Source organism: Leuresthes tenuis, unplaced genomic scaffold (assembly GCF_036924035.1).
Source record: "Leuresthes tenuis unplaced genomic scaffold, fLeuTen1.0.hap1 SCAF_19, whole genome shotgun sequence".
Classification (NCBI taxonomy): domain Eukaryota; kingdom Metazoa; phylum Chordata; class Actinopteri; order Atheriniformes; family Atherinopsidae; genus Leuresthes; species Leuresthes tenuis.
Window position 1 is genome coordinate 16412789 of NW_027325373.1, and position 25384 is coordinate 16438172.

Sequence of the window (25384 nt, forward strand, 5' to 3'; positions counted from 1 at the left end):
CATTAATAATAGGAGGCTACTGCAGTGATTTTGTGAGGATTAAAACACGATTTTTAGGAGTTAAAAATAAACAGTCAGGTAACATTGTAACTTCTCTTTTTTTTTTTAACACTTTATGCTAAATAACGTGACGTATTAACCAGTTAGCTTAAAAGGTGTTTTTAGATAAATTTTTTGACTAAGCCAATTGTTTTGACCTAGGTACAGATTTTATGCTAAGCAAGGAAAACCTTCACTGAAGCTATAGAGTACAAATAAGAGAGGTGCTGATAGTACCAATCTAAATCTCTGCCAATTACAAAAATGTTGGGCAAAAGGTTAAAGACATGTAGCTGTACAAAAAAAGTGATTCCACAACTTAAAACAGTTTCAGAGTATTTTATTGCACTTTAATGTGCACATAAAACTAAAGTACAAATATATAGTCAACATTTAAGTATGTACAGACCACCCAAACAACCACTATTGTAGACAAATAAGCAAAATTTTCACTGAGCAGTGCAGAAAGTGAACTAGCACTCTCTTTGTGATACAATACTGAATATTTACCACAGCTTGTCCAATGGAACAAATAACTCTTGTGGTGCTAAAACCTAAAACTAGACGAGTGAAATACAGCAAACATATAAATAACCACCAATGTTTACTTAGAACTTACTAACTTAGACCTCAACACCACCGGGAACCTAATTCTATGCTATAGCTACAAAAAAAGATGCTTTAAAAGTTTAATGCATGTGTTTCATTTAAGTCACTTAGTGTTCAAAGTTATGCTTGGTAAACAGGCAAGTGTGTGAACCATGGAAATTTAGATTGATTTTTAATTTAATCTTAGCAGGTTTTAGAGAAAAACACCTTCATAAACTTGATTTCAGAGATTATAAATGTTTTGTTTGGTAAATCAGATGAAGTCTAACCGAGGGCAGCCCCGCCGGGTTAATGGCCCCGACTGAAACCCCTTCAGTAAGCAGTTTCATTTATCAACAAGCTTGTACCTGACAGCTCATCTGAAAGAACTAAAAATATATCAAACCACTTTTCTATATACAGTGTTAATGTCAAGAGGATGAAAATGTCACAGATGACATCAGATGCCATCAGACAAGCAGTAGGCACTCTCATACATTTGCAGACTGCCATACTGGAACTCTGTAGCCCAAATCGTCCTTTTCCTGACTGAAACCTGAATGGACGCAATCAGACCCTGCATTAAGACGGGTTGATTAAGGAGAAGTGCATTTGTGAAGGCCAGTATGGTATCAGAGCTGGGTGTCCTCCCTGGTATCTATGCTGGACTCCCGTCCTTCTTTCAGGCTGCTGCTGTGGACAGGAGGCTCCTCAGGGACGTGAGCCAGAGGGTCAGAACGAATCAAGTATCTGAAAGAGAACAGATATTGTCAGACTCAAAGCATTCCTTTAATGGTTTAACGGTCCTTCTTTGAATTGTTTTTATCAGCATGTATGCCACCAGAAAACACTGGTTATCATTTCCAAACCTAATAAAAACCCGTAATAATACTTACACTATGTCATTGAGTTCCAGCCGGGTATCAGGAGAAGGGTTAATGAGGACATAGGACAGAGTGTTCTGATGATCATTCTGCTCATCTGAAACCGAAACATCAATGTAATCATCATGAGTGCGGTCTTACGATCAAACTATACCTAAAATGGGATGAAAACATTACCTTGTAGATAGCCCAGATTGACTCTGTTCATGACGTCACTGGCTGTCAGGTTTGTCAGGTCATCTGCAGTCAGACAAGAAACAGACACTTTCAAGTGCAAATAAACATTAAAGTTATGGGAAAGGAAACCAGCGAGGACGGCTTTTATTCATAGAAATGTTCATTCTTACCATATCCTGAGGTGGGAAGGCCCAGATGCCTCATGCGGTTGCGAACCAGCTCGGACAGTTCTTCCCTCTCAGAGCGCCTGTAAAGGCAGAGGCGCTGCTGAGCGATGCGCTGGGCGTGGTCTTTGCTGGAGTCCCGGTTCACCCCCTGCCACTTCACGCTTTTCTTACTCAGACGGCGTGCCCACTGCATGCTCTTCTTCCTCAGCTGCGGGTGATCTGACTGTTCATTGTTACGAGACTCATCTCCCCTGTCCTTTGTGTCCTCGCAGTCATCAACACTTACTGACATCTGTGACTAAATGGGAGGCATGAACTTGTCGTTGGATGTAATTGCATGTGTTTATCTCTGTCTTATCAGGATGGAATTTCATAGAAAAAAAAGTCAATGAACATAATCTTACACTACTTTGCACATTTCTCTTCTCGATCTTACCTCAGAAGTTGGAAAACTGTGGGACTCTGTGCGATAAATCCCAATAGGAATTTCAGCACTAGATGAGCAGAGCTTCTGAAACAATCGCCCATAGGTACCGATCCACAGATCTTCCTCTGTAACTTTCATCTACGATGAGGGGTTAAGGGGTGCATTGTTACAGTTGCTTGGTGTATTCGAACACGGAGCTGATATAGTTAATGTTTTCAAGAATTATTCTCTTCCATCTGACTCACAGCACAGAGATATCCCGATCCCGGAGTGGTGTCCAGTCCCAGCAGCAGCCTTGCAATAAGAATCATGTAGTCCTTTACGAAAGACTGAGACAGAACCACATAAAAAGAACTTCCTTAGCTTGATTCTAACAGCTACTCATATGATAAACAGTAAAACACTCGAACAGGGTTTCAGTAATTGAACACAAGAGGGCACTCATGCTTTATTATAGCAATGCTGCTCTGTTTCTTCAGAGGCATCTCTTTCTCTGCTGATATGAAGCACATTCTTTCACCTGATACTGGAGAGAGTTTTCTGAGGTTATGTGTTTTGCTGTAGGTGTGTACTAACCTGATAGAGGAGGGTGTCCAGCATGCTGATACTGAACACTCTGCCTGCAGCAAAGGGTAGGCGGAACATGAAGGCCAAGTTGGAGCCTTTGTCACGCTCTTTCTGTGGGGTACGGCACAGCAACAGTGAAGAGTGTGTCACTTACTGACTAACTGCTTAAAAATTCAAATTAGAATAACTTTTCTTAAAATTACAATTCACTATAAGCCTGAGGGTTTTTCCTAACCTTCTCCAGCTTGGAGAGAGCCAGTGAATAGCAGTCCTTCGCTCTGAACTGCATGAACCTCATGTTGGATGGATGAGTAAGCTCTGTGATAATGCTAAGGCTGGGAAACAACCTGTATATCATAAAAACAAAAATCCAGCAATTGAGAAGCAACACTGCAACTTATAATAAAACCTTCAATAATCTCTGAAATAGCTCTGCCGTCCAGAAACAGCATTTAATTAAAAAAAAAAGATGAATTACCTGAACATTGTTTGCACATTGACAATAGTTTTGGCATCAGCCATGTAGTCCTCCTCAGCACTCATGGTGCTCTCTTTATCCACAACAACTAAATTATCAGCATAGATAATACCACACTGGAGCAGATTGTCCAGACTGAAAAACACACATCAATAGACCAACAATCAGCATAACAACAACAGTCACCAATTTGCCAGGGACTCACTGAACATCTTATCAAATAGGATAAAGTACAAACTCCTTTTCAGAATATTTCATTGAGATAGTAGATGCAATACATACAAGCTGAAGTTTATCCGACTTGTCTTACTTGTCTATGGTCCCCACCATGTAGTACACCATTGGGAAACAGCAAATGGCCTCCAGGAAGTGATTATCAGGCCTGCAGTAATATATGTGATATCGAGTTAGCACTATTTTGTTTCCTCTTGTTATTTTAACAAAAAGACATCCATAATATGAGAATTATGCACAGCAGCTGAATTTAGTATATACTCAAGAAACATTTAGCAAGTCACTTAGAGATAGCTTTGGAAATGACAAAATGCCTTTTTTGTTGTTGCTTGTTTGATTAATGAAAAGAGTTATGTTGTACATGAGTCTTGATGGAGATTGAGCAAAGCAGGAATCCATTGTATTTTGGTGTGGATCGGAATCATGTTATCAATATTAAATCCTGTAATATCCACAACTGTTTCCCCCTGTAGACGTCCAGACATTTTTTTTTAGGTGTGTTCCTTTTTCCTTGGAAGGAACTACCAGACTGTTGATTAGACCGCTGCCAATGCCTCTGCCTTCTCCCTGGATTTGTTCAACGTTGCTGTCTAAGTATGGCCTGTTTTACTTGTACTGAGAGCTCCTCTGACCACGTATTGTGGGTTGACATCAACAGATTCAAAGTACAAGTGTCATACACCTACCCAATAAACAGCTTTTGAGTACAATACATTTGAGCAGCTGAAAAAAATTGAAGTTTTTAAAGTTATGTGGAATAGAAAGTACAGCTTCTTTCAACCATAAGGTTTTATGTGAGGACATGTTAAAAATGCCATCTTGTCCTACCAGTTCTTAAAATGACCTTAATGCAACCCCAGATGAACATTTCATGACATTTTACACTGAATCATTGTTTATCTAACAAAAATTAAGCCAAGAAACAAAAGCAGCATGTGAACAAACTCAGTCTACCCTTAGTCCTTTTATAGGAATTAGGAGGTTAATTAGAAGCCAGGCGCGGCTAATCAAATACACTGGATTAATGATCATCAGCAACTGTGACCACATCTTTAAAAGCAGAAGTTTTATCAATTTAAGGGTCTGGAGCATTTAGGTGTGTCTTAACACAATGCCAAGGTGGAAGGACATTAGCATTGATCTTAGGTAAACAATTGCTGCTGCCTATCAATCTGGGAAGGGTTATAAGGCCATTTCAATTTGAAGTCCAAGTAGAAAAAAAGGAGAAAGCTGCCAATCTTCCCAGGAGTGGACGTCCCAGCCGTTACACCCGACCCCATCTCAGACTTGACGGAACTCAATTAGCATGTTATATGTTAAAGTTCACGACAGTACATATATTGGAAGCCGGACAATGATCCAAAGTACAGGAGAAAATCTACAACAGATGTCCAAAGAAAAGAATTGAAGTGTTGAAGTCCACACCTCAAGCTGATTGAAATGCTGTGGCAGAACCTTAAGAGAACTGCGTATATACAAATGCTGGAAAACCCAGATGAATTGAAGCAAAACTGTAAAGAAGAGTGGGCCAAAATCTATCCACAATGATAAGATCATACAGAATACAATTACTTCAAGGTGTTGCTGCTAAAGGTGGTTCGAGCTACTGAATCATGGGGTGGACCTATAAAAAAAAACCCAACATGGTATAATTTCTTATGTAGTTCTATGTACTCTTTTAGGGAACCGTAACTGGTATAGACCAAATCATTTGGAGATTTTTTTTTTTTTTATGTACCGGTACTTCCTTTTCCACATGGATGTACAAATGCAAGTATGACATGTCGCTTATCCACCCATCAACTGCATACAACAAATCACATTTTAAAACCAATTCCAGTCAAACCCATATCAGCATTTAGCCTAACTCAGACTAAATACTCTAACCCTTTTACGGCTGCTTAAGGGATCAGTGTAGTTCTGATGTGATGTTGTGCCCCCGGGAGCCTCTGTAATAGTTTTATCTCACTGGTTAAAATGTCTTTAGTCTGAGGGATGAGTCCATCTGGTGCTGAACACACTCAGATATTTAGTGGCTTTATAACTGACTGTTCTTCAACACCATCCCTGACAGAATGGTACTTTCTGCATCTGCCCAGTCCTGCTGACTAGAGACCCAAGGCTGTTGTAAGTGCTTGAATTGCGTATCCGCATGCGTGGGTGTTTGTATTTGTGTGTGCGACAGCGATAGGAAGGAAAGACAGAGAGCAGCATGTTGGGAGAGTTTAATATTATGTGTGTTTCTATGACAGTCCTAAGAGCTAACATGTGGGGGCTGAAAAGGGACACATCAGGGCTGTCGATGAAAGCTTGCAAAGAAATCATTTTCTCCCCTTGTAGCAATATATATCATTCAAGTTCAAGGCAAAGGAAGTTACCATGGTGACCGTCAGGAGGTACAGAGAGCAAAGTTTTTATTTTCTTTGTCACTAAAACAGAGTAACTGTGAGTAATTGTAGCAATCTAACATCAGGACTAACAATGGAGTTCCGCCTCCACAGCCTTGTCCTAAGTGCTTGACTGACGTAAGCTTTCAACATACATGTTGTTTCCCAGCGTGACATTGTGAAAGACGGATTGAAAGGAAAACAGTGGAACAACATATGTCCATATGTTTGTATGTTAAGATGAACTCACGGGTTATCCAGCAGCAAGACAATGGGGTTGAGCTCTTTCCTGGGTCTGTAATAAGCTCTGAGAGGTACAATGAAGTTATAAAGACCATTCCCTGCGGTCTCAGCTGACACAATGATGAGCTTGTTTTTAAAACCGTAAGCCTTAGCATCTTCAAAACTGTTGTGCTTGCATCCCTGCAAAAGAAGCAAAGAACAGAGAAGTATTTTAGGTAGGCTTTTATGAATTGAAGGACAGACAGAGGAGAGAGGGAATGATTGAGGCAGTACATGTAATTGAGTGACTAAGTTGAAGGAAAAGCGACTGCCCACCTGGTCCAGTCGTAGGCAGCAAAACGGAGCTTTTTCAGCCAACAGATGGCACAAGGTGGGCGAGCTCCCAATGTACGGAGAGTTAGGAGGATAACCTTTCACATACCTGAAAACAAATCCAGAGAGCCTGAATGATAAATTTCATAAAATCATACAGAGTGTTCATTTTGTGTCGTAATTTCTGTCTTTTTCTGTTGTATTTTCTCCCGGTTGGATGGTAAGAGAAACATTAATTGATAATGCTCATAGTATGAAAGAAAATAACATTATTTTCATCTAATATTCAGGAAGATTACCAGATAATGACAACATAGACAGTAATGACTGGATACACTTTGGATTTTGCATGATAACAGATATTATAGATTCAATTAGGCTACAAAAAATTCTCAACCATAAAAAAACAATAGCCTAAAACACAAAAAAATAAAACAAACAAATAGATGCTAAGATACTATACATATTAAAATATGGCCAGTGCAAGATAAGGTGGAAGCACCTCATTAACAGTACATTGCCAATTCCTATAAAGTTGCTGTATAAAATGCAGCATACATTAAAAATTTACATTTTGCACAGACAAATAAAGATTGCTGAAACTCTGTCCATCTTTACCTCTGAGACGCTGCCTCTGATCCGTTTTTGACCTGTGGCCAAATAGACTAATTAGTTGCAACATGTTCCTCTAGCTGTTTCTTTTTAGTATCACTTACTTTCCAGCCTTTTGTTGCCCCATGACAATTTTTCTTTGAGACATGGAGCTACCATCAAATTCAAGATGAACTAATAATTTTCATCAAAGAACAACTTTCAGCATTTGATATGTTTTTTATGTTTTATTGTGAATAAAATGTTTGTTTATGAGATTTGCCAATTATTGAAAGACATATTAATTTACATACAGCAGCCCAGGTTTTTTTCAACTAGGGTTGTAAATTCCTATCCTCAAGATATTGCCTGCATAAAATAGCAAAAATTAAATTGCAAAATATCAAAGTATCATTTTAAACTACCTCTTGATTGTACTGGTCTCTTTCTGATTAGAATTAAGATTGGGGTATCAAAAAAAAATTGAATCCTTACTCAGTAGACGAGTGGCCCTTTTCATCTGTGAAGACAGAGTCGTCCTCTGATTGGTCACTTAGGAGGTCACATGGCAGGATTGAGGTGGAGTCAGCTATTTCTTGAACTGGAGCAATGCTTGGTCGCCGAACACCTGTTCCATTTACTGTAGGAGGGATCAATTTACCACCCGAAATGTCTGGTGGACTTGTATTCTGAAGATCTATGGCTACCGTACCTGTAAACATATTCGGTCAGACTCAAACCACAGATACAGAACCTGGATCTAACCAGCTTGGTCAAAACATGCTGGACCTGTTTCGGTCAGCATGATAAATTCAGTCTTTCTCACCCATGCTGGCAATGATGCTGTGCACAGGAAGCTGTGATGGTCCATTGTAGATTCCCCCTGCAGGACGGCCCTTCCTCTCCTCCTGGTTAAAGATAAAGGCTGAGTTTTCCTCCTTGGTGATGTTGATATAGTAGCAGGTGTCTGTGGCAGCCATGATGTGGCGCGGACCAGGGTTTAGCAAGATGCTCTTGTTGTCCTCCCTCTTTATGCCAATGAGACACACGCCATACCTGGAGATGACATACCTGTTGTTTGCATAGAACACCACAAGCAGCCACTGACAGTTGAAGGGAAGGACTTTGATTATATAACTATAAAGACATCTATAGAAAGGATGGGATATACAGGGCAGCAAATGAACGGTTAGTTCTTGAAACTAAAGTTTTAGAAGAAGGGAACATGACAAACCACAAGGATCTAAATGGAGTGCAATCAGCAGAGGTAGTGTGATTCTCTGGGATATATTTGGAACCTTGGTTTCTGTGATCAATGTGGATACTGGTCTGAGATGTGCCACCTGCATAAACATTGCTGCAGAACTCGTACGTCACCTCAAAGTGACAATTACCCTCGTTATTTCTGTCAGCAAGATAATGTATCTTTGTTTCTATGACAGAATTGTTCAAGAGTGTTTTGATCTATGTGGCAAAGCGTTCCAGGTGCTTCGTGCCCAGATCCCAATCTATTCGCGCATCTCTGGGATGTGCTGGAAAACAAGTCCAGTGCGTGGAAGCCTCACACTACAACGTACATGACTTAAAAGATATGCTTCTAACACATTGTTGCACCCTCAGAGGTCTCGTAGAGTCAGTGATTTGACTTGTAAAAGCTGTTTTGATGGTAGAGAGGAGTCCTGCACAGCATTCGGCAGGTGCTTTTAATATTGTGGCTAAAACTGCAGTGAAATATGCAAAACAAATGGAATAGCTTATTTTACCTTAGCAACAAGACCAAAGACAGGGAATACCATTCATTACAACATCCAAAAGCACCAATCCTTTTAAAGTAAATGTTTTAAAACTGTAAGGCCAGTAATTGTTATACAAATGGTTTATTTTTTATATAGAGGTATTTTCAGATGTTTTGCTTTTGCAATTATTCAAGCGAACGAGACTAAATACTCGAGCATCTCTTCTGAACTTGCTCAAGATGATACCAGCTCAAACTGATAAATAAACCATTGCAAAATCTGCAAAGACCTCTGCAAATGATTGAGTGCATTTTCAACTTGTCAGCATCTGATGAAGATGCTTCAGCTTACATGTCAACTCACTTCTTGTGAGCATGAAAGGAGGCGTACGTGAAGCTTTTGCCATTATACTCTCCAAAGAACTTGCTGTCACACAATCGGATGTGGTAGACCTCGTTGCCAGAGCAACATCCATACATCCTCTGCCACTGCTCCGGCGACTGTTGTCCTTCTCTGCATTCATTCAGAGAAAATACAAATAGATCAATAAACCAAATATCTTTTAAATCTAATTTATATGCTGATGTACATTCCATCTGTCATGACACTAAACAGTGAAACTCATCTTTTAACACCAGTAAAATCTATTCATGATCATGACTTGCTAATAGAAAACTCATCTCAAATTCTACATCCCTCCAGACCTTCAGGGTCACACTAGGTCTCTTGGTGAAAGCAGACAGATTGATCCATCTGTGTCAATCAGTCAACTTGGCTCTAATATGCTCTCATGTGCACTCAAAGACGCCCACATGCTCAAAGACTAAAAGGACTTTTCATACAGTATATGAAGACAGAAATATTGGCTGTGTAACATATTCATATACAGTACACCTTTGTGACAAATGTGAGACATTTCTTTTTAAAAAGGAGAAAAAAGGAGCAAAGTTTTCTTTCCTTAAGAGCCGTCAAGAACACAGTAAGTGGTGAAGTCTATTGATTCTTTCCTTCAGTCACTGACATCAGTTTTTAAAAAGATATGTTTACATGCTGTGAAAAATCATTTTCCACCAAAGTGCCTTTCAAACGGTTTTACACAAAATAAATTATATTAAAAAACCTCTTTTGCATGCTGCCTGTTCTCCCATTTATTGTACTGTTCTTACATCCTTCTGAGATACTCAGTACTTTTGTCTGTACTTTCTATTTATACATCAGCAGACATGAACATGTGGACAAATTTGAATTGTATACACAGTCACACTGAGGAGAAGTCAAATAGCAGAACATTACAGAACATGACAGACCGTCCACGGGAGGTGTGTACAAGGAGCGTGACCAAGGTGGAAGTGGCAGGGCACACACAATTGAGAGCCAACATGGCGTACTTGAACTCCTCCTCACACACAACATGATCTGAAAATGAACAAGATGTAGTAGTTACAGTATGTAACAGAAGTGGTATGACCCAGTGCAGTAACACCTAAATGTCAACCTAGTCTAAATTATGTCACCTCTACACAATTGTAATATTTCTAAGCTGGAAATAAGACCTTTTGAGAATACTTTAGGAAGATTGTGTTGAAGATCCTGGCCCCACAAAATCTCACTGCAACATAACAGAATACATCTGTGATCGCCAACCAACACACAAGTTGGAAAAACTGGGATCACTAAAACAAACTGGGTAGTCCTGTCATTTCCACTTAGCATAGGGTCATTGACATGGTTATAAAATGACCTGTGAACACAAGAACATTCTACTTCTACTTTTGTCAAACTCCATCTTGGCTCCAAATGGAAAATCATTTCTGGACGATTTCAAAAACTGAATTGTGAGAGGAGAATTTTTGGATAGTTTTATAAGTTTTGCATGTTGCACCACCATATTTGAAAGTGTGTAACTGAATCTACATGTACAGATTAATTCTACAAATCTGAAAAATACAAGTCAGTTCTACAAGTAGAAAGATTTTGTACTGTCTTTTACATGCTTGACTGAACACCCTATACAAATGCCCAGTTTGACTCACCAACCATCTCAATGGTTTACAGACATCTTGGCTAAATTTGGGGTAAATTTGGTTCAAAAGCAAATTTCTTAATAGATGTCTTTATCTAACTGAAGTTGTTGATTAAACGTTCACATTTAGCCCAAATTTCACCAAGATTGGCAGTATAAAAAGACCCTATCTGGTTGGAAATTGAAGACCATAACCTTACACACACTTCTAAAAACGAATTAAGCAGCTCCATTATACTCATAGCAGCATTGCAGTCATACCACTGATTCTACAACTTAGACCTGCAGAATTATTCAGTACTCCAAGATTTACTTTGTACATGTACTTGTTTTCACACATTCAAATATAGTGATACAAATGGCAAAAATGTATGTCCATGCTACAAAACTTAGATCTCTATCTCAGCTCCACAAGGATTGAATACATATGGACTGAGTCTTTTAGGAGTAAAATACAGAATGTACTTTCTGGCAGAGAGGTCTGTGAGTATTGACCCTGTTTTGTATGCAGGGTAGTGTGAAGCAGTATGTTAGTGAAACGGGATAGAACTACAAGGTTAATGCAGAGTCAGTGAAGACTATCATCTATTTTTCTTGTCTAACAAAGTTCAAATATCCACTTAACACCTGTTGATCTTCCTTAATAACAGATTCTGTCTCATACCTTCAGTCCTTACAAAGGTTACAAAGGTTACAATGAGTTACATGTGGGAACCATCTCTACATAACCGATGGCCTTTTGCAGCACTTAAATAGAGTCGCTGTTGGTTGCTTGGCACAGACATCAAATAAAATACTTAATTTCCTGTTTGAGTAACCAAATTCTCAGTCAGGTAAACTTTTTTTTTTTTACAGACAAACAATATTTAACCTGAAAACCCTAGTGTCAGTGGAACATATGTTTAAATAGCACCTTAAGGTTTATATGTAAGATATAAGGAAATGTTTCTGGCAGCCAGAAGAATGTAAGTCCAGCATTTGGTTTGTTTTTGTTCTCTTTCCATTTAACACCAGTCTCTTTGGCAACTAAACATTAAAATATCTGGACTAGTATCTGGAATATCTGGACTAGCTACACATTTTTGTCTCTTTGTTATCATAACGAAGTAAAGTTACAGTTTGGAAAGCTAAAACTCTTGAGCCCAGATCTACTAAAGCTTTAAGCCTGCTGCAAAACTTCTTTTTTTTGGTCATTTACTACTGTCTGTATTTATTGATGGAGTGTAGTTTTAGGTAGCAATGGTGCTTAAGTATTTCTAGGAATTTCTCTTTCAGAATGCAACACTCTATTCCCTTTGTGAAGAGAGTAATTGAGAGTATTATAAATATATTTCCATAAATTACCTGAGCTGATGCCTATCTTTTCCAGAACACTCTTGAAAAATATATCTTATATCTTACAGGATTTATTTCCTGGTTAAATAAAGATGACATAAATCACATGAATGACTCATGCATGCCTGTTTACTAAGCTCTGCATCCTCAAATCACTGCTGATTATCTACAACTGAAAAAAAAAGCCTCCTTTCATCAAATTTTGCACTTGACTTGGTTGCTGTGGTTGTTAATGTGCTGAGGAGGCACAGATGTTGTGCAACACCAGCAGGAAGACAGCATCTGAAGGACGATATTCTCCATTTATGTAAGTTTATTTGCAATTCCAGAAGAAGATATTATCAGAACAATTGGAAAGCCTAATTATTCTTAAAGGACATTTAGGAGAATATCTAAATCGACTGTAATCTCAGACTGGAAGGAATCATAAAACACCTGCCGCACCAAAACTCTTTGCAGCTCTTTATGTTTTAATCTTTATTTTCAGTTTGTTTGTTTTAATGGAAGTATTACTACGATGTCTGCGGATAGGATGTCATCCAGATCTTTTTAAAATTAATCCTCAAGTTGTGAGGAATGATGTTGCCAAATGGTCACTAGGCTGTGACGCACTGGAAGTTTTATATTCCTATGCTTTCATCATCTGGAATAACAGTGGTTTACAGATATTCTGGGGTGGAGAGTAGGTTGTGGTGACAGCTAGCCTTTTATTCTGAAAGGTTTTCCTTATTATAGCTATTTGGCTACATGTTAGGCTTTTGTTCTGACTGGTTCTAAAATGTTCAAAAAGCAAGACATATTTAAATGCAGTTAAACTGAAGAGTCTAGACTCTAGAGTCTAAAAGTCTTGACATTCATGGAAGAGTTTATTTATCAAAGTAGACACGACAAGACGTGTTGTTCATATAAAGAAAAAGGTCTCAAATATTTAAACTGAACAGGTAACCAGGTTTATGCTTGGATGCTTGGCCGGTGCTGTAACAACAAGAAACAAGCTGCACCTGACTGCACTGGCAAAATACTTGCTCCTGATTATTAACAGATCTGTTTGTTTGTGATTGTACGCTGATTTGCACTGCTCATTAATCTCCATAGCCACGAGAAATTGCAGACACTGAGAATAATTCTGCGATCATTCATTACCACAAGCATCCTCGTCCACATACAGAAAGTCATGTGTCAATGATTAAATGAGAACATTATTATCTTAAGGGAAGCATGTAAGATTCGGATACGGTAATTATTTTCCTAATCTAACAGCCAGAAAGATAACAAGCATTTCACTGACAAATCTCACCTGCAAATTTAACATGGAACTTGTTCTCAGGCTTCAGTATCTGGACATAGAGAGGGCAATTTGGAGCAAAGTCCTTTACTGCCCAAGCTCTCAAGATGGTTTGGTGGTCCTGAGAAAAAGCAGTAGAACACAATTTTCTAATCATTGAGCAAATGTCTATCCTACATACAGTATTAATGGGGAAATCATAAAGGCTGAAATATTCCTAAATAAAAATGTTCATAAATAGTTGACGTACCGCAGCCATTCGATCCACCTCGTTACGACTGCTCAGAATAAAACAAGCCTCCGCATCATCCATTCTGCAGGAGTGGGACAAACAAGAAGACTTAGCCACAACAGACAGAAATCAAAACATCTGGAAAAACACCCTGCCACAGAAGAATCTTGAAAGAACATTTGAACAGAGAGATGAAAGTAATCATGTCCTTTGATTTAATACTGATATTAACGTTGCCTACATGTAAACAGACACACAGACAACCTGAATTGTGCTATATACCAAATGTGCTGGGAATGTGAAACTGTTTTTGTATATGATTAACACAGCCAGAGGAGAGCAGAATTCAAAACAAGTGTGGGAGGATTTGAAATGCTGCCAGATGCAGGATGTAATCGAGCCACACACCCAGTCTTTTACTTTTAATTGCTCTATCAAAACTCAGAAAATGTTACAGTGAAGTTGCATAACCTCAAATCAAAGTATCTATTTTGAGGTATGATATGCCATACCTGGTACAACTGTCGCAATCTCTTTTAAACCACATTGTTTCAAATTAGTTGTCCTCACAAAATGAACTCACTCTTGAAAAAATCCTACAATGCTTCATAACATATAATTCAGCTTTTTGACAGGGGTTGAAGTACCACCACAGACAGGAGGTGATCTAAAAAAGCAGTGGCTTTATCGCTTAAGCTTGGCTGTAACTCTGCAAAGTACATCCAAGTCTTTCAAAGCATTGTTACAATCCGGTGTGTTTGTCAAACTGCATTCACCGTTACTAAAAGCTGTTTTTTAAATGAACTGCGAAGGATTCATTGATGTCATTTAGGCTTCCGAAAGGAAGCTGGCTTAATGTGAAGATTGAAAGCAGGTTTGATTCCCTTCATCAGTGTTAATACTTACTTATAGTCTCATTCATAAAACATGAGTTCATGAGTCATGAGTCAGAATCATCAGATAAATGTAAGACAGTCAACTTATCAGTTAAGTCTCAAAAGAAACCAGTATAGCTTGAATGAATAATTACAATACTGTTGTATGCGACCACACAACAGCTCCTACAAGCACATTTACTAAAAAAGGACAATAGCACAATATGAATGACAGAATATCTGGGTGATAAAAAGGGGATATATGAAAAAAAAAATTTTGGTGCTTCAGCACATACATTTGGGTATATTTAATGACAACCATATGAGAACCTCTGATGTAATATAATGTTGTTACTTTGTTTGGGGCACAGGTCTGAAAATATGTAATTACATTTAATTAATTATCTGTTGATATTTCAAATGTCACCAGATGTCAATTTTTAAGCTTCAAGCGAGTTTGGAACACAAACTACTCAATCGTAAGCTGCGCAGTGCAGCACCGATCACTACATCAACCCCCAGCCTCAGAGGATATAAGAGTCCAGTGATATGACTTATTTTTGAGGGCAATGACCCAACAACACCTAAACTGATTTTATCAACCCGGGTTAGTTCAGCACATGACTCACAGCAAGACTGTGCTTGAACGAGGCATCAGTTCCAACTGTTTGTGTCTGAACTGCAGATGAGGAAAATGTAAGCCATTAGTGAAGTTAGCATGCTAGCTGAAAATTCAACTATCTGCACACTTTGCAGTTTGTTGGTAACTTATGTAGTTTAGTGAGCATGGTACTGCTAAAATGACCAAGGAAAAAGTTGAATGTTTTCAGAAAGATAAAACACTAATAAAATGCTCAGTCAGTATTTTTCCATCCACTTGACCTGTGCTATCGTGTGCTTTGATGGTAGCATAATAAAGCATAATATGACTCCTTTATGGAGTGGAATGACAATAGAAAAATCCTCCCGACAGTATGCAGAAATTATCGACAACTATCCCAGATTGTACAACAAAGTAATTAATTGTTTCCCACAGAACGCTGTTCTTGAAAGACCTAAAATGCCGTAAGACGTATAGTATATTGGTCTAATTAGACCATCTCATACTGCGCTATGAAGCCAGAAGCTACCAGAGCGTGGTACTGTTAACTGGCCCTCAAGTTCATAGCTGGGGAATTGGATTTTCTGACCAATATAGACTGCGTGGTTAGCAAATAATACTTCTCAGATGTCTCAATCGTAAATTGTAAGTGATATCTGTACAGAAATCATTTAAAACTTAAATTGTTAATTCTATATATATACAATGACAAAAAATAATATGTCATTGCAGTTCAGAAACAGTGCTATTAAAAGATTACAAGTGCAGTGTCATGGTGTCATACAGTTATATGTCAGAGAGATGTGAATTACAACATGTTCTCAACCAAAAACAGCACATTAAGCTGTCTGTTACTTTAGATTCAGCACGTACGTACCATGCCAGCATTTGTTTATGTGAAATATAACAGCGAATAAACGGCTCATAATTATGAAGTACCGCTGCATTCAAGTAGTGTCCAAAATGCATCAGCATCTCTCAAGCCCTACCCACTTTTGAGTCATCTATACAGTGAACACTATATAGAAAGTGAGTGGGTGAGTAAACAACTGGATGATTAGCACACAAGAGAATGAGCTGCTGGGTCTCACGCTGCTATTTTCTGATTATTCAGATGAACAAAGAGTTCTGACTTTGCTTTTTGGAGGGGGTTCTTAAAGATTCCGGATAATATGTATTTTGAACATTAAATCATGTCAAACTTTTCTTAGAAGAAACACAAGATTAAAAAAAAATGTTGAATCTGTACACGGATAAATAAACACACCATACCCATCCTTTCTAATAATGGCGCAGACAATAATCCAGCCAAATACAAACATCTCCCATCCCTTCTGTTGACAAACTTGTAACAGAGATTTCAGAACTGGACGATGATTTGTTTCACCTTTAATGACACCAATTACAACAGTTTAATGAGTGCAATTTACTACAAATCACAGTTGACAATCATTTGGAATCATCTATTCATTAGGCTACATTGCTTAGATCCACCTAGTGGATATATGATATGCATTTAATTGGATAAATCTTTACAGAGAGGATGATTACTCTTTGGCTAATTAGTGTGTAAATTAAAAAAGAGAGCATCATCACACTGTAACTGTGAAAAGTTGACCCCCTCAAAACGCCAGTGCTTTTAGGATCTGCAACTTACTTGGCTCTCAGCAGATCCTGGTCTTTGAGGACAGACCCCTGCAGATAGATGACTCTTTGAGACCACAGAGGAATCTGCAGCACCCTTCGCACCTGGAGGTCCATTTCACTCGGGCACAGAATCACCACATAATAATCCTTGACGATTATTCAAAAATCATGTTAGTGTGCAGTGTACAGGGCACAAAAAAAATGTACATGGGTGTGTTTTGGTACCTGTAGCCTGGGATGTGCATAGAATTCATTGAGAAAATCCATGAGCAGATCTATTTTGAGTGAGCTGACACACAGCACTACGTGTTTCTCTGTCTGAGCTCTGTGGCGGCTGTAGTTCCCTCCAGACTTTTGTCTCTCCATCCACAAGTAGATCAGCTCCTCAAACTGACACACAAGCTGAGTTAAACTAGAACTCACAAAGGAAAATACTGAAGGTAAATAAAGACTGTTTCAACATTTTCCTACCTGCAGAGGAAGCACTACTAGAGCCACACAGATCATGATTACCACCAACAGCTGAGAGGGCCATATGCGAGGGGTCACATCTCCAAAGCCCACAGTGGAAAAGGTGACAATGCAGAAATAGAAGGAATTGAAGAGGGAGAGGTTTTTGCCTGCTCGCTCTAGATGCTGAATTCCACATGTGCTACGTTGAACAAATTAGATGAGGAAAACATACACACCACATGATATTTGTTATTACACTGGACTTACAAGCTACAAGCAAAACAAGACATTATCAGGATAAAGTAAATAAATCAACAATCAATACAATTAAAAGATAATATCTGACTTTAAAGACATAATCCTTTGTAATTTTGGGCCATACTAAAATAATCTATTTGACTCTCTTTACCCACAGTTGTTTAATGAGGTCTATTAACTTTACTGCTCTTTTGATATGATCTCATTTTCAACCCCAAGGTTTTAGTGAACACGTATAAGTTGTTTATTTCCATTTACACCGCATACACCTTAAAAGTAACACAAGTCTGTTATCTACTAACAACTTTCAAATAGTTGCTTGAAAATTTCCTATAATAGAAATAAAACCAAGTGATTTAATTGACAAAGCTGCGTTCATTATTGACATCTTGAGAAGTTTCCAAGAATAAACTGCTCCATTTAAACCCAAAACACCCAATTATTAATGTGTCATTATCACATTTTATTCATGTCCAAGAGCCCTGCAGTGAACTGACAAACAATCCAAAAAGTATGATAGTTTCCCAACTGAAGTGCGCAACTGATCAGTCTGTTTTCCCTCAAATGACTTCTTATTAGATACACACATCCTCTGCATCCAGTCTGTTCATTTAAATATACTCACAGGTAAGTAAGTATCCCTACGTCCCATTCTGTAAAATCTTACAAAAAGCTAAAAATCTTTGAAAAAGCAGCCTCACCCAGTGAAAACGAGGCAGAGCAGAGTGCAGATGAGAATGAGGACCTGGTTGAACATGGCCGAGTTGGTCCTCTGAATCGCTCTGTGGACATCATTCTACACCGTAATGAACAACATACTTTAATATCTGAGGCTGAAAAATCGAGAACATTCCCTCTCCAATAAAGACATCAAACTTGCACCTGCTTCTTTTACAAATGACTCTCTGAAGACTGCTTATGCAAATTACAACATGTAATAACAAACATCAAGATACAGTGCTAGCAGAACTGCAAATAATTTCCCAGTGCGAGCCTTCTTAGGTGCAAACATATGAGCCGAACCAAAGCAGGAGAAAGGTGTTGACAAATGAATGCCTGTGAGCATAAAGGCCGAAACAATATTATATTGATGATGATTATCTTACCAAAGTAGAGTTATTAAACTGATGATTGACAACTTTAACAGACACAATTAGGTTTATGACTTCCACTCACAATCATGTTCTCCAAAGCACATTTAGCCAGCCAACAGTTGAGAAACACAGGAATGAAGATGTTTCTTATTGAGGGCCAGAAAATCTGAGGAGAAAGCAAGAGGGAAATATGCATTGTAGTTTAAATACTATCACTTTTTTGGAAAGTAATTACTTATTTCAGTATCTTATATTTCAACACTGAGAATGAGAGGAACAATGTGCAGTTTCAAGCCATGTCAGATTTGAGTATGGCAATTTTCTGTGTCCATGAAGCTCAGTCCGTGTTCTTCTTTTATTTGTATGGCTGCTGTTCTCAAAGTGTAGCATTGTACACATGTGAAAATGATTACATCTATAGAGCAAAAGTAGCAGCACCGCATTTTATTGCGCTCATGCTCACATCACATACTAATCAGCAACAGCAATAAACAACACTTGCCTAATTTAATGAGAGCCAAAACAGCTCTCAGCTGTAAAAAAACATGGACTCCACAAGACCTATCAGGGTGTGTTGTTGTATCAGGAACTAGATGTAAGTCCAATAAGTGGCTTAACTTGGGGCATCTGTGGATCAGAATTGTTTTTCCAGCAGACCCCACAGGTAACCGGCCAGATTAAGATCTAGAGAATTTGGAGCTCAAGTCAACACTTTGAGGTCTTCTGACGCTCCTCAGAACATTCAAACAGTTTGTTGTGTTGCATTATCCTGCCGAAGGAGGCCTCTATCACCAAGAAATAGTTTTGCCATGATGGGGCGTGCAAAGGTGGTGTGCAATGCTTCACTGCTACACCCCTTTCTTCAAAACTCATCAGACCTCCACTGCTCCATGGTCCAAGTCTGACAGTCATGTTTGCAGTCTATGCAGCTCAACAGACTGCAAGTGCAATGCACCGTGTGTTCTGACACCTCTCAGTCATCAGCTGAGGTTACAGTAGATCTGCATTTGGAGCAAACCAAATGTTCCAGCCATAGCTCTCTGTGTGTATCCTAAGATTTTGGAGATGCACTGTCTTGGTCATCTACTGTAGCAAAAATTTGGTCTTTGTCAAAAAGTACTCTGGTTAATTTCCCTGCTTCCAACAGACTGACCTCAAAAATGTTGACTGTGTTTAACATTCCAGTTAAAAGTGTTTTAGATATTATCTGAAGTTAAAAATAGGTACAGTTGAAACTGATGTGCTGTCACGTGTTTGTAGTATTCCATGTTTTTAGTCATAAACTGAACAAATGCTTTCATTGAAATATGTAGGGGTTACCAAACAATCCTGAACAGGGAAAAACTGTGTGCAACACCTCACTTTCCAAACCTCAAACGGCATTTTTTTCCAGGTTAGTAGTCTTTTGTGTGGAAAAAACTGTCTGATTTCACACCAGTGTGTGCACTCTTTTTGTGTTTAGTCTGACTTTCAATGACTTCCAATATAGAGTACCTTTCTTGAACACTGACATTGTCAGACAAGTAGGCAACGTATTACTGGAGTAACAGCAGCAGCTCTCACAAACCAGCTATATTCCAGGCAGCAAAGAGAATTAATAATAAGAATTAATATTAAAAGTAACAGTTTTACCGTAATGATAAAGGGAACAGTGTTGATCATCTCCAGAAGAAAAGACACTTGAAATATCTGCTCCCAAATGTTCCCCTAAAAGTAAAAACATAACCAGGACTTTTTCAGACATATCTGTAAGCTTACAATAGTTAGTGAGTCACTTCATACATTCATTTATTTAATTGTAATCTGTCATCTTCCCCAACCACTTACTCCTTCACCTCAACCAGATCCTGTAATTACCATCCATCTGTAATGTAGCTGTGACAAATGACTGGTGCTAATTACACCACTTAGGAGCTGTCAGTCTCACACACTGTAAGCGATTAATTGTACATAATACATTGATAATGGTGGAAGGTGGAGTCTACCCCCCGCTCGGTTCCTTTTGTATGTGTAGCTTACCTTATAGCTTAGATACATCAGTAGCATAGTCTCCAGGAAACTAATGATGGCCACAATTACCTTCAGGAAACAACAAACACAACTCGTTTAACAAATTAGTTATAACAGCTTTGGTATGTTAGAAACAATCTTCTGAGCATGAAACCAGCTGTTTCCATATCTGTCAGAGGCTCAAACAGCTATGCTTCACATTGATTAAACAAATAGTTGATGAACACTGTCATGTAAAACATACATGTTTTTAAATGATTAGGACTTATCTACTCTTCTTAATTATGTTGTAACTCACTTGAATGGCCCAGACTGGAACCTTTCGATCCACCCAGAAGATCAACTCCCTGACACAAAGAGAGCACGATGAACAATAATTACCATTTGTGTATATATAGTCAGTGAATAAGCACATGATCGAGCTTTTGGGTACATCTTTACATTAATAATGACAACAAGCTGCATCTGATAAAGAAAACGCTGATGCCAGATGAACTAATAAGGTGGGTGACAGAAATACCAGACGAAGCGAAGAGCTGAAAAAGCCCAGAAATTGCACCTTCTGCTGCTTACCAGTTAATTTCTCTGTCCTGCACTGATCCACTCCACTGGCAGTCGACACTGCAGAGTCGTGATCATGCAGAAAATGAAGCAAAATGACAGAGAAATGAACGTTTATGAGTACATCCAACAAAGGTTGCAAGAAACCTTGGTGTCATAACACAACTGATGCCCAGGTGTCATCTGCTAGCTATGTTGTCTGTCTTTCTGTCATCTCACTTTGCATTCTACATTATAAGAAAAATCAAGATTTATTAAAATAATCATACCACCCAGCTCTTGTTACAAGTCAATATTATCTCTCGTTTCAACTAGGCAGAGGATTGCGTAGGTCTGGGAGGTCATTTATGAAAAAGGCTTTCAAGAACTTTCACAGTCAACGATAAAATCTTTAAATCAGTTTCAGTGCAGAAAGGCGAGACCAGAATGGTCATATTATCTGGTTCTTGTTAGAAGCATGGCAGCTGAGTTTTGTACAAGTTGAAGTCAGTTTATTGATTTATTATTGAGACTGGTAAAAAGTGAGCAAGTTTATGGACAGGGTACACAAAACTGAGATCAAACCACACGAACTTCTCCTTTGTGTTGAATATATTTTCAACCTTTATGATTCTATCTTAACTTTTGTTTTTATTCCTTATATTTTACTGCTGTTTTTCATACATGTCTTAATTTCTGTTTTATTCTCCTTGTGTTTTCTAAGAGGATTCTTTTATTTGTAAAGCATTTTGGGTCATCCTTGTGCTTGCAAAGTTCCATGTAAATTAAAAAAACTTCAAATCTATAGTTACAGTTTATTGTATAAGATTTGAATAGTTTTTAAAATCTTTGTAGTGTCTTTTCATTTACATTTTACAGTGTCACAACTTTCCAGTAACAGAGTTGTATTAAGTGACTCGACATTACCTCATATGCAGAAGGAAAGATTTTAATTCAAAACACATCCATCAAACTAAAAAACAAAGTGAAAAACTAGACTGTTAACCACTCAAAATAACTGATTAGCTTCTGAAATGCTCATGTAGGGCTACATGCTACTGATATAAAGGACACTGAAGGACACTGTTTCTATATGTGGCCAGCGAGCTCTGATAACACATTATTCTGGCATGCATCTATGGAAGAGTCCTTCCACCATTAAAAGACCAGCCCGTCAAACTGTCCTGCAGTAGAATGCACTTTAGTCAGTTCAGTTTTATTGTCTCTTACCACTTTATAAGTATCCTATAGCCACACTTCTTCTGTTATATGTTTGTTGTACAACGTGTTAGTAGATGTTTGTGTGACAATATCCACGTTTCTCTGAGTAAACAGACCATTTGTTGTTGCCATTTTGAGTGTTTTGTGGCATGGCGGTGTGGCTGCTGCTGGAGCCCTGGCCAGGGTTGTCTGTCATTACTCTGATGATGTACAGCAGGCAGGTGAGCAGCTTCAGGCAGAAGTTGAACACACGAATCCTGAGGCCTGATGACAAGAGAAAGTAAAGGAACAATGACACAAAATGACAAGGAAAGCAGCTTTATTACACAATGTCTATGCTTGGATGCATGTCTTGTCATGTCTTTTCAAAAGATCTCCCCTATTTTTTCAGATATTTTTCTGAGCTTCATTAGGAATAACTTTCTGACTTTGCTTTTGTGGTGATGTCTCTTAATGGACACTTTCCATGCATCGTGTAACTGCCAATTTAGGGTCATAAGAGGACTACCTGCTGCATCATCCACTCACTTGATCTTTGGTTTTTGATGAAGAAAAGCTTCAGACGTTCCTTGAAGGTGTTTTCATTGACATAAAACTCTACCTGCACCCTAACGGGAAAAGAGAGGAGAGCAACAATCACACATAAATCAGCAACATCAGCAGACCAAGCCACGGAGCAGTTTTTCAAGACGGAGATGTTAATAAAGCAGGAATATTCATATTGCTGTTTTTCTAATCATCTGCCTGGGGGAGAGTGAGGTAATTATCTGTCTTTCATTTTGTTCCCATTTACAAGGCAGAGTTACTGTAGGCCATGCAGCTTTAACCAAAGTCATAAAAGATGATTTATCACAGTATGAGGGATAATTTTAGCAGAGAGAGGATGGTGCTTTTTTTTTTTAGCAAAAAATGGTAATAAGTCTGTTATCAAATGTTAACCTGACTAACTGATATTCTTATACACTGAAAGCAATTTATCTTTTGCACTCTGGAGACACCTTCTTTACATAAACTTGAAAACACCAACTGAACAAATTTAATGCCAAGCATGAGGGAAGGAAAATCAAAACCACATTAGAAGTTAATAATACTTCTCTAAAAGAGCACCCTCAATGACTGCCTTTACGGTAAGCCTTCGTCTTCCTTCCTTTAAAATGTTCCCTTTTTTATTATTGACACGCTTATCCATGTAACATTATCCCTCATTCACAGGAAAAACTCACAACTTGTCTTTCTGTAGCTGAATGTCAATACTTACTAATTATAATCATATCAAAAGTCGAGCCATTCAGTCCATCTCAGAATAAAGAATAACACAAGCCTTTCCTGTTATAATAAAGAAAAATGGAAAATTGAGTTTTATTCAAAGATGTCCACATGCTCATTTTCTTGTGATAACCTACAGAAACAAGCATAATACTGGTACTGAGTGAAGAAGACGCAGTAATAATCTTAAAAACATTTAACTGTGGGGGTGTATGACATTAGATCTGCAAAGTACTGCACTCAGAAGAGTGCAGACTAGGAGAGAGGACAAGGGAAAGTGCAAGCCTATGAGATTTGAAATAATTTTGAAAAAAATACTTGTCAAGCTATGCTTTGGCTGCTGCTTTGATCCAAAGTTTTTGCTTCAAAGAACATCATGGAAAATCGAGAGCAGTTGGGCTGTTGGGTGAATGGAATAGGACTGTGGACTGCAACAGCTTTCCTGGGGACTAAAAGATGGTAAAATTACACCCAAGAGGATGAAATTGAGCAAAACTGGGTAAACTGACAGAGAATGTCTCTGCAGTAAGATCTGAAAACAACTGTAACATCTGGCTAGCAGCGGGGTAGAGATGAGTTCTTGAGGTAGAAACACTTGAACTGAATCTTATACGGACTGCTCTCTGTCTGTCTGTCTCTCAGGGTGTGTCATCCCTCTACCCACTCAAGTACCCGTGCTCATAATGGTGCATTTAATGACCCTTAATCATCTCCCATTGAGTACACAATTACAAGTTGAAGAGATCTGACATTAGTCACATGACAGTGACATATCGAAGTTCCAGGGAATCAGATGCACAGCAAATGAGATCTTTTTTAATGACTAAGTGCACTTGAGCAGGTTTTGTAAATACAATCATGTTACAGCCCTGAAACAGATCCGTTTACATGGAGGGGGTTCATCAAAAACACAAGAGACATGCTGTTTTGAATGCAAAACGTTAAAACTAGGGTATAATCTACCAGTCATTTCATCAAAGATTAGTGGATTTATTCCTTGCTGTTTCGCGACATAAAGATATCCAAAAATATCTAATTTCAAGGTTTCATATGTAAACCAACTAGAACTTAAATAGCTTGATTAATTGCAGATCAGGAACATTTTGAAACATTTATAACTGTAGAAAATTTCCTATACTTTCAATTTGGAATTTCTTTCCCACCAACCTTTATCATATTAAGAGCTGAACAAAAAGATAATTTGACAAAGACAATATAATGAATCCATGATAACAATTCTCAGCTGAACTGGTTCTTTACATTAGAGTAGGTGTGTTCGTGAATAAATCATAGTTTCTATTAATAAATATACAGGAAGGGAGCTCTGTGCATCTCAGCCGTTTTTTTTGGCACGCTTGTTTAACTGGTCAGACAGAGAGCACATTGCTTTCTTCTTCTTTTGCTCACCCGCAAAGCAATAATTACAATTAACAACATTATCACCTCACTGTGTCATGCCCACACCTCCTAATCAACGCTCCCAGTTCACCTCCACTGAAATTAGGACATCGTGCGGACCACAGAGAAAAACTACTTCACTTGGCCCTACCTCTGCCCGGCGTCACTGCCAAGAAGGTCCGATCTCCAAGTGCCCACAGAAGGACTGACCCAGGTGTGGATGATGGTCTCCGGATCCATTTGCAGGACACTTGTAGCTGTGTTGTGTAGCGAGTTTTAATTTCCTACAGTATAGGATTTGTTGGCCAACGCTACT

At 38.4% G+C, this 25384-nt stretch overlaps 1 protein-coding gene across 1 annotated transcript in view; it reads right to left on the reverse strand.

The window, feature by feature from the left end:
* Window positions 1-412: 412 nt before the first annotated feature.
* Window positions 413-25384, reverse strand: part of kcnt1a (potassium sodium-activated channel subfamily T member 1a) — a 31456-nt gene continuing 6484 nt past the window's right edge. Inside the window, exons 3-31 of the mRNA XM_072372386.1 lie at window positions 22933-23012; window positions 22521-22668; window positions 21217-21264; window positions 20942-20990; window positions 20653-20712; window positions 20266-20340; window positions 18716-18799; window positions 18241-18335; window positions 17300-17480; window positions 17054-17218; window positions 16839-16975; window positions 13724-13787; window positions 13486-13594; window positions 10138-10246; window positions 9194-9343; window positions 7921-8150; window positions 7590-7806; window positions 6507-6612; window positions 6199-6371; window positions 3638-3709; window positions 3328-3462; window positions 3085-3196; window positions 2859-2960; window positions 2528-2611; window positions 2292-2420; window positions 1859-2153; window positions 1689-1751; window positions 1524-1608; window positions 413-1377 (exon numbers count right to left, since the gene is read on the reverse strand). Of these exons, the coding sequence (XP_072228487.1) occupies window positions 1260-1377; window positions 1524-1608; window positions 1689-1751; window positions 1859-2153; window positions 2292-2420; window positions 2528-2611; window positions 2859-2960; window positions 3085-3196; window positions 3328-3462; window positions 3638-3709; window positions 6199-6371; window positions 6507-6612; window positions 7590-7806; window positions 7921-8150; window positions 9194-9343; window positions 10138-10246; window positions 13486-13594; window positions 13724-13787; window positions 16839-16975; window positions 17054-17218; window positions 17300-17480; window positions 18241-18335; window positions 18716-18799; window positions 20266-20340; window positions 20653-20712; window positions 20942-20990; window positions 21217-21264; window positions 22521-22668; window positions 22933-23012 (3475 nt within the window). The 3' untranslated portion in view covers window positions 413-1259. The remainder of the gene's footprint in view (window positions 1378-1523; window positions 1609-1688; window positions 1752-1858; window positions 2154-2291; window positions 2421-2527; window positions 2612-2858; window positions 2961-3084; window positions 3197-3327; window positions 3463-3637; window positions 3710-6198; window positions 6372-6506; window positions 6613-7589; window positions 7807-7920; window positions 8151-9193; window positions 9344-10137; window positions 10247-13485; window positions 13595-13723; window positions 13788-16838; window positions 16976-17053; window positions 17219-17299; window positions 17481-18240; window positions 18336-18715; window positions 18800-20265; window positions 20341-20652; window positions 20713-20941; window positions 20991-21216; window positions 21265-22520; window positions 22669-22932; window positions 23013-25384) is intronic.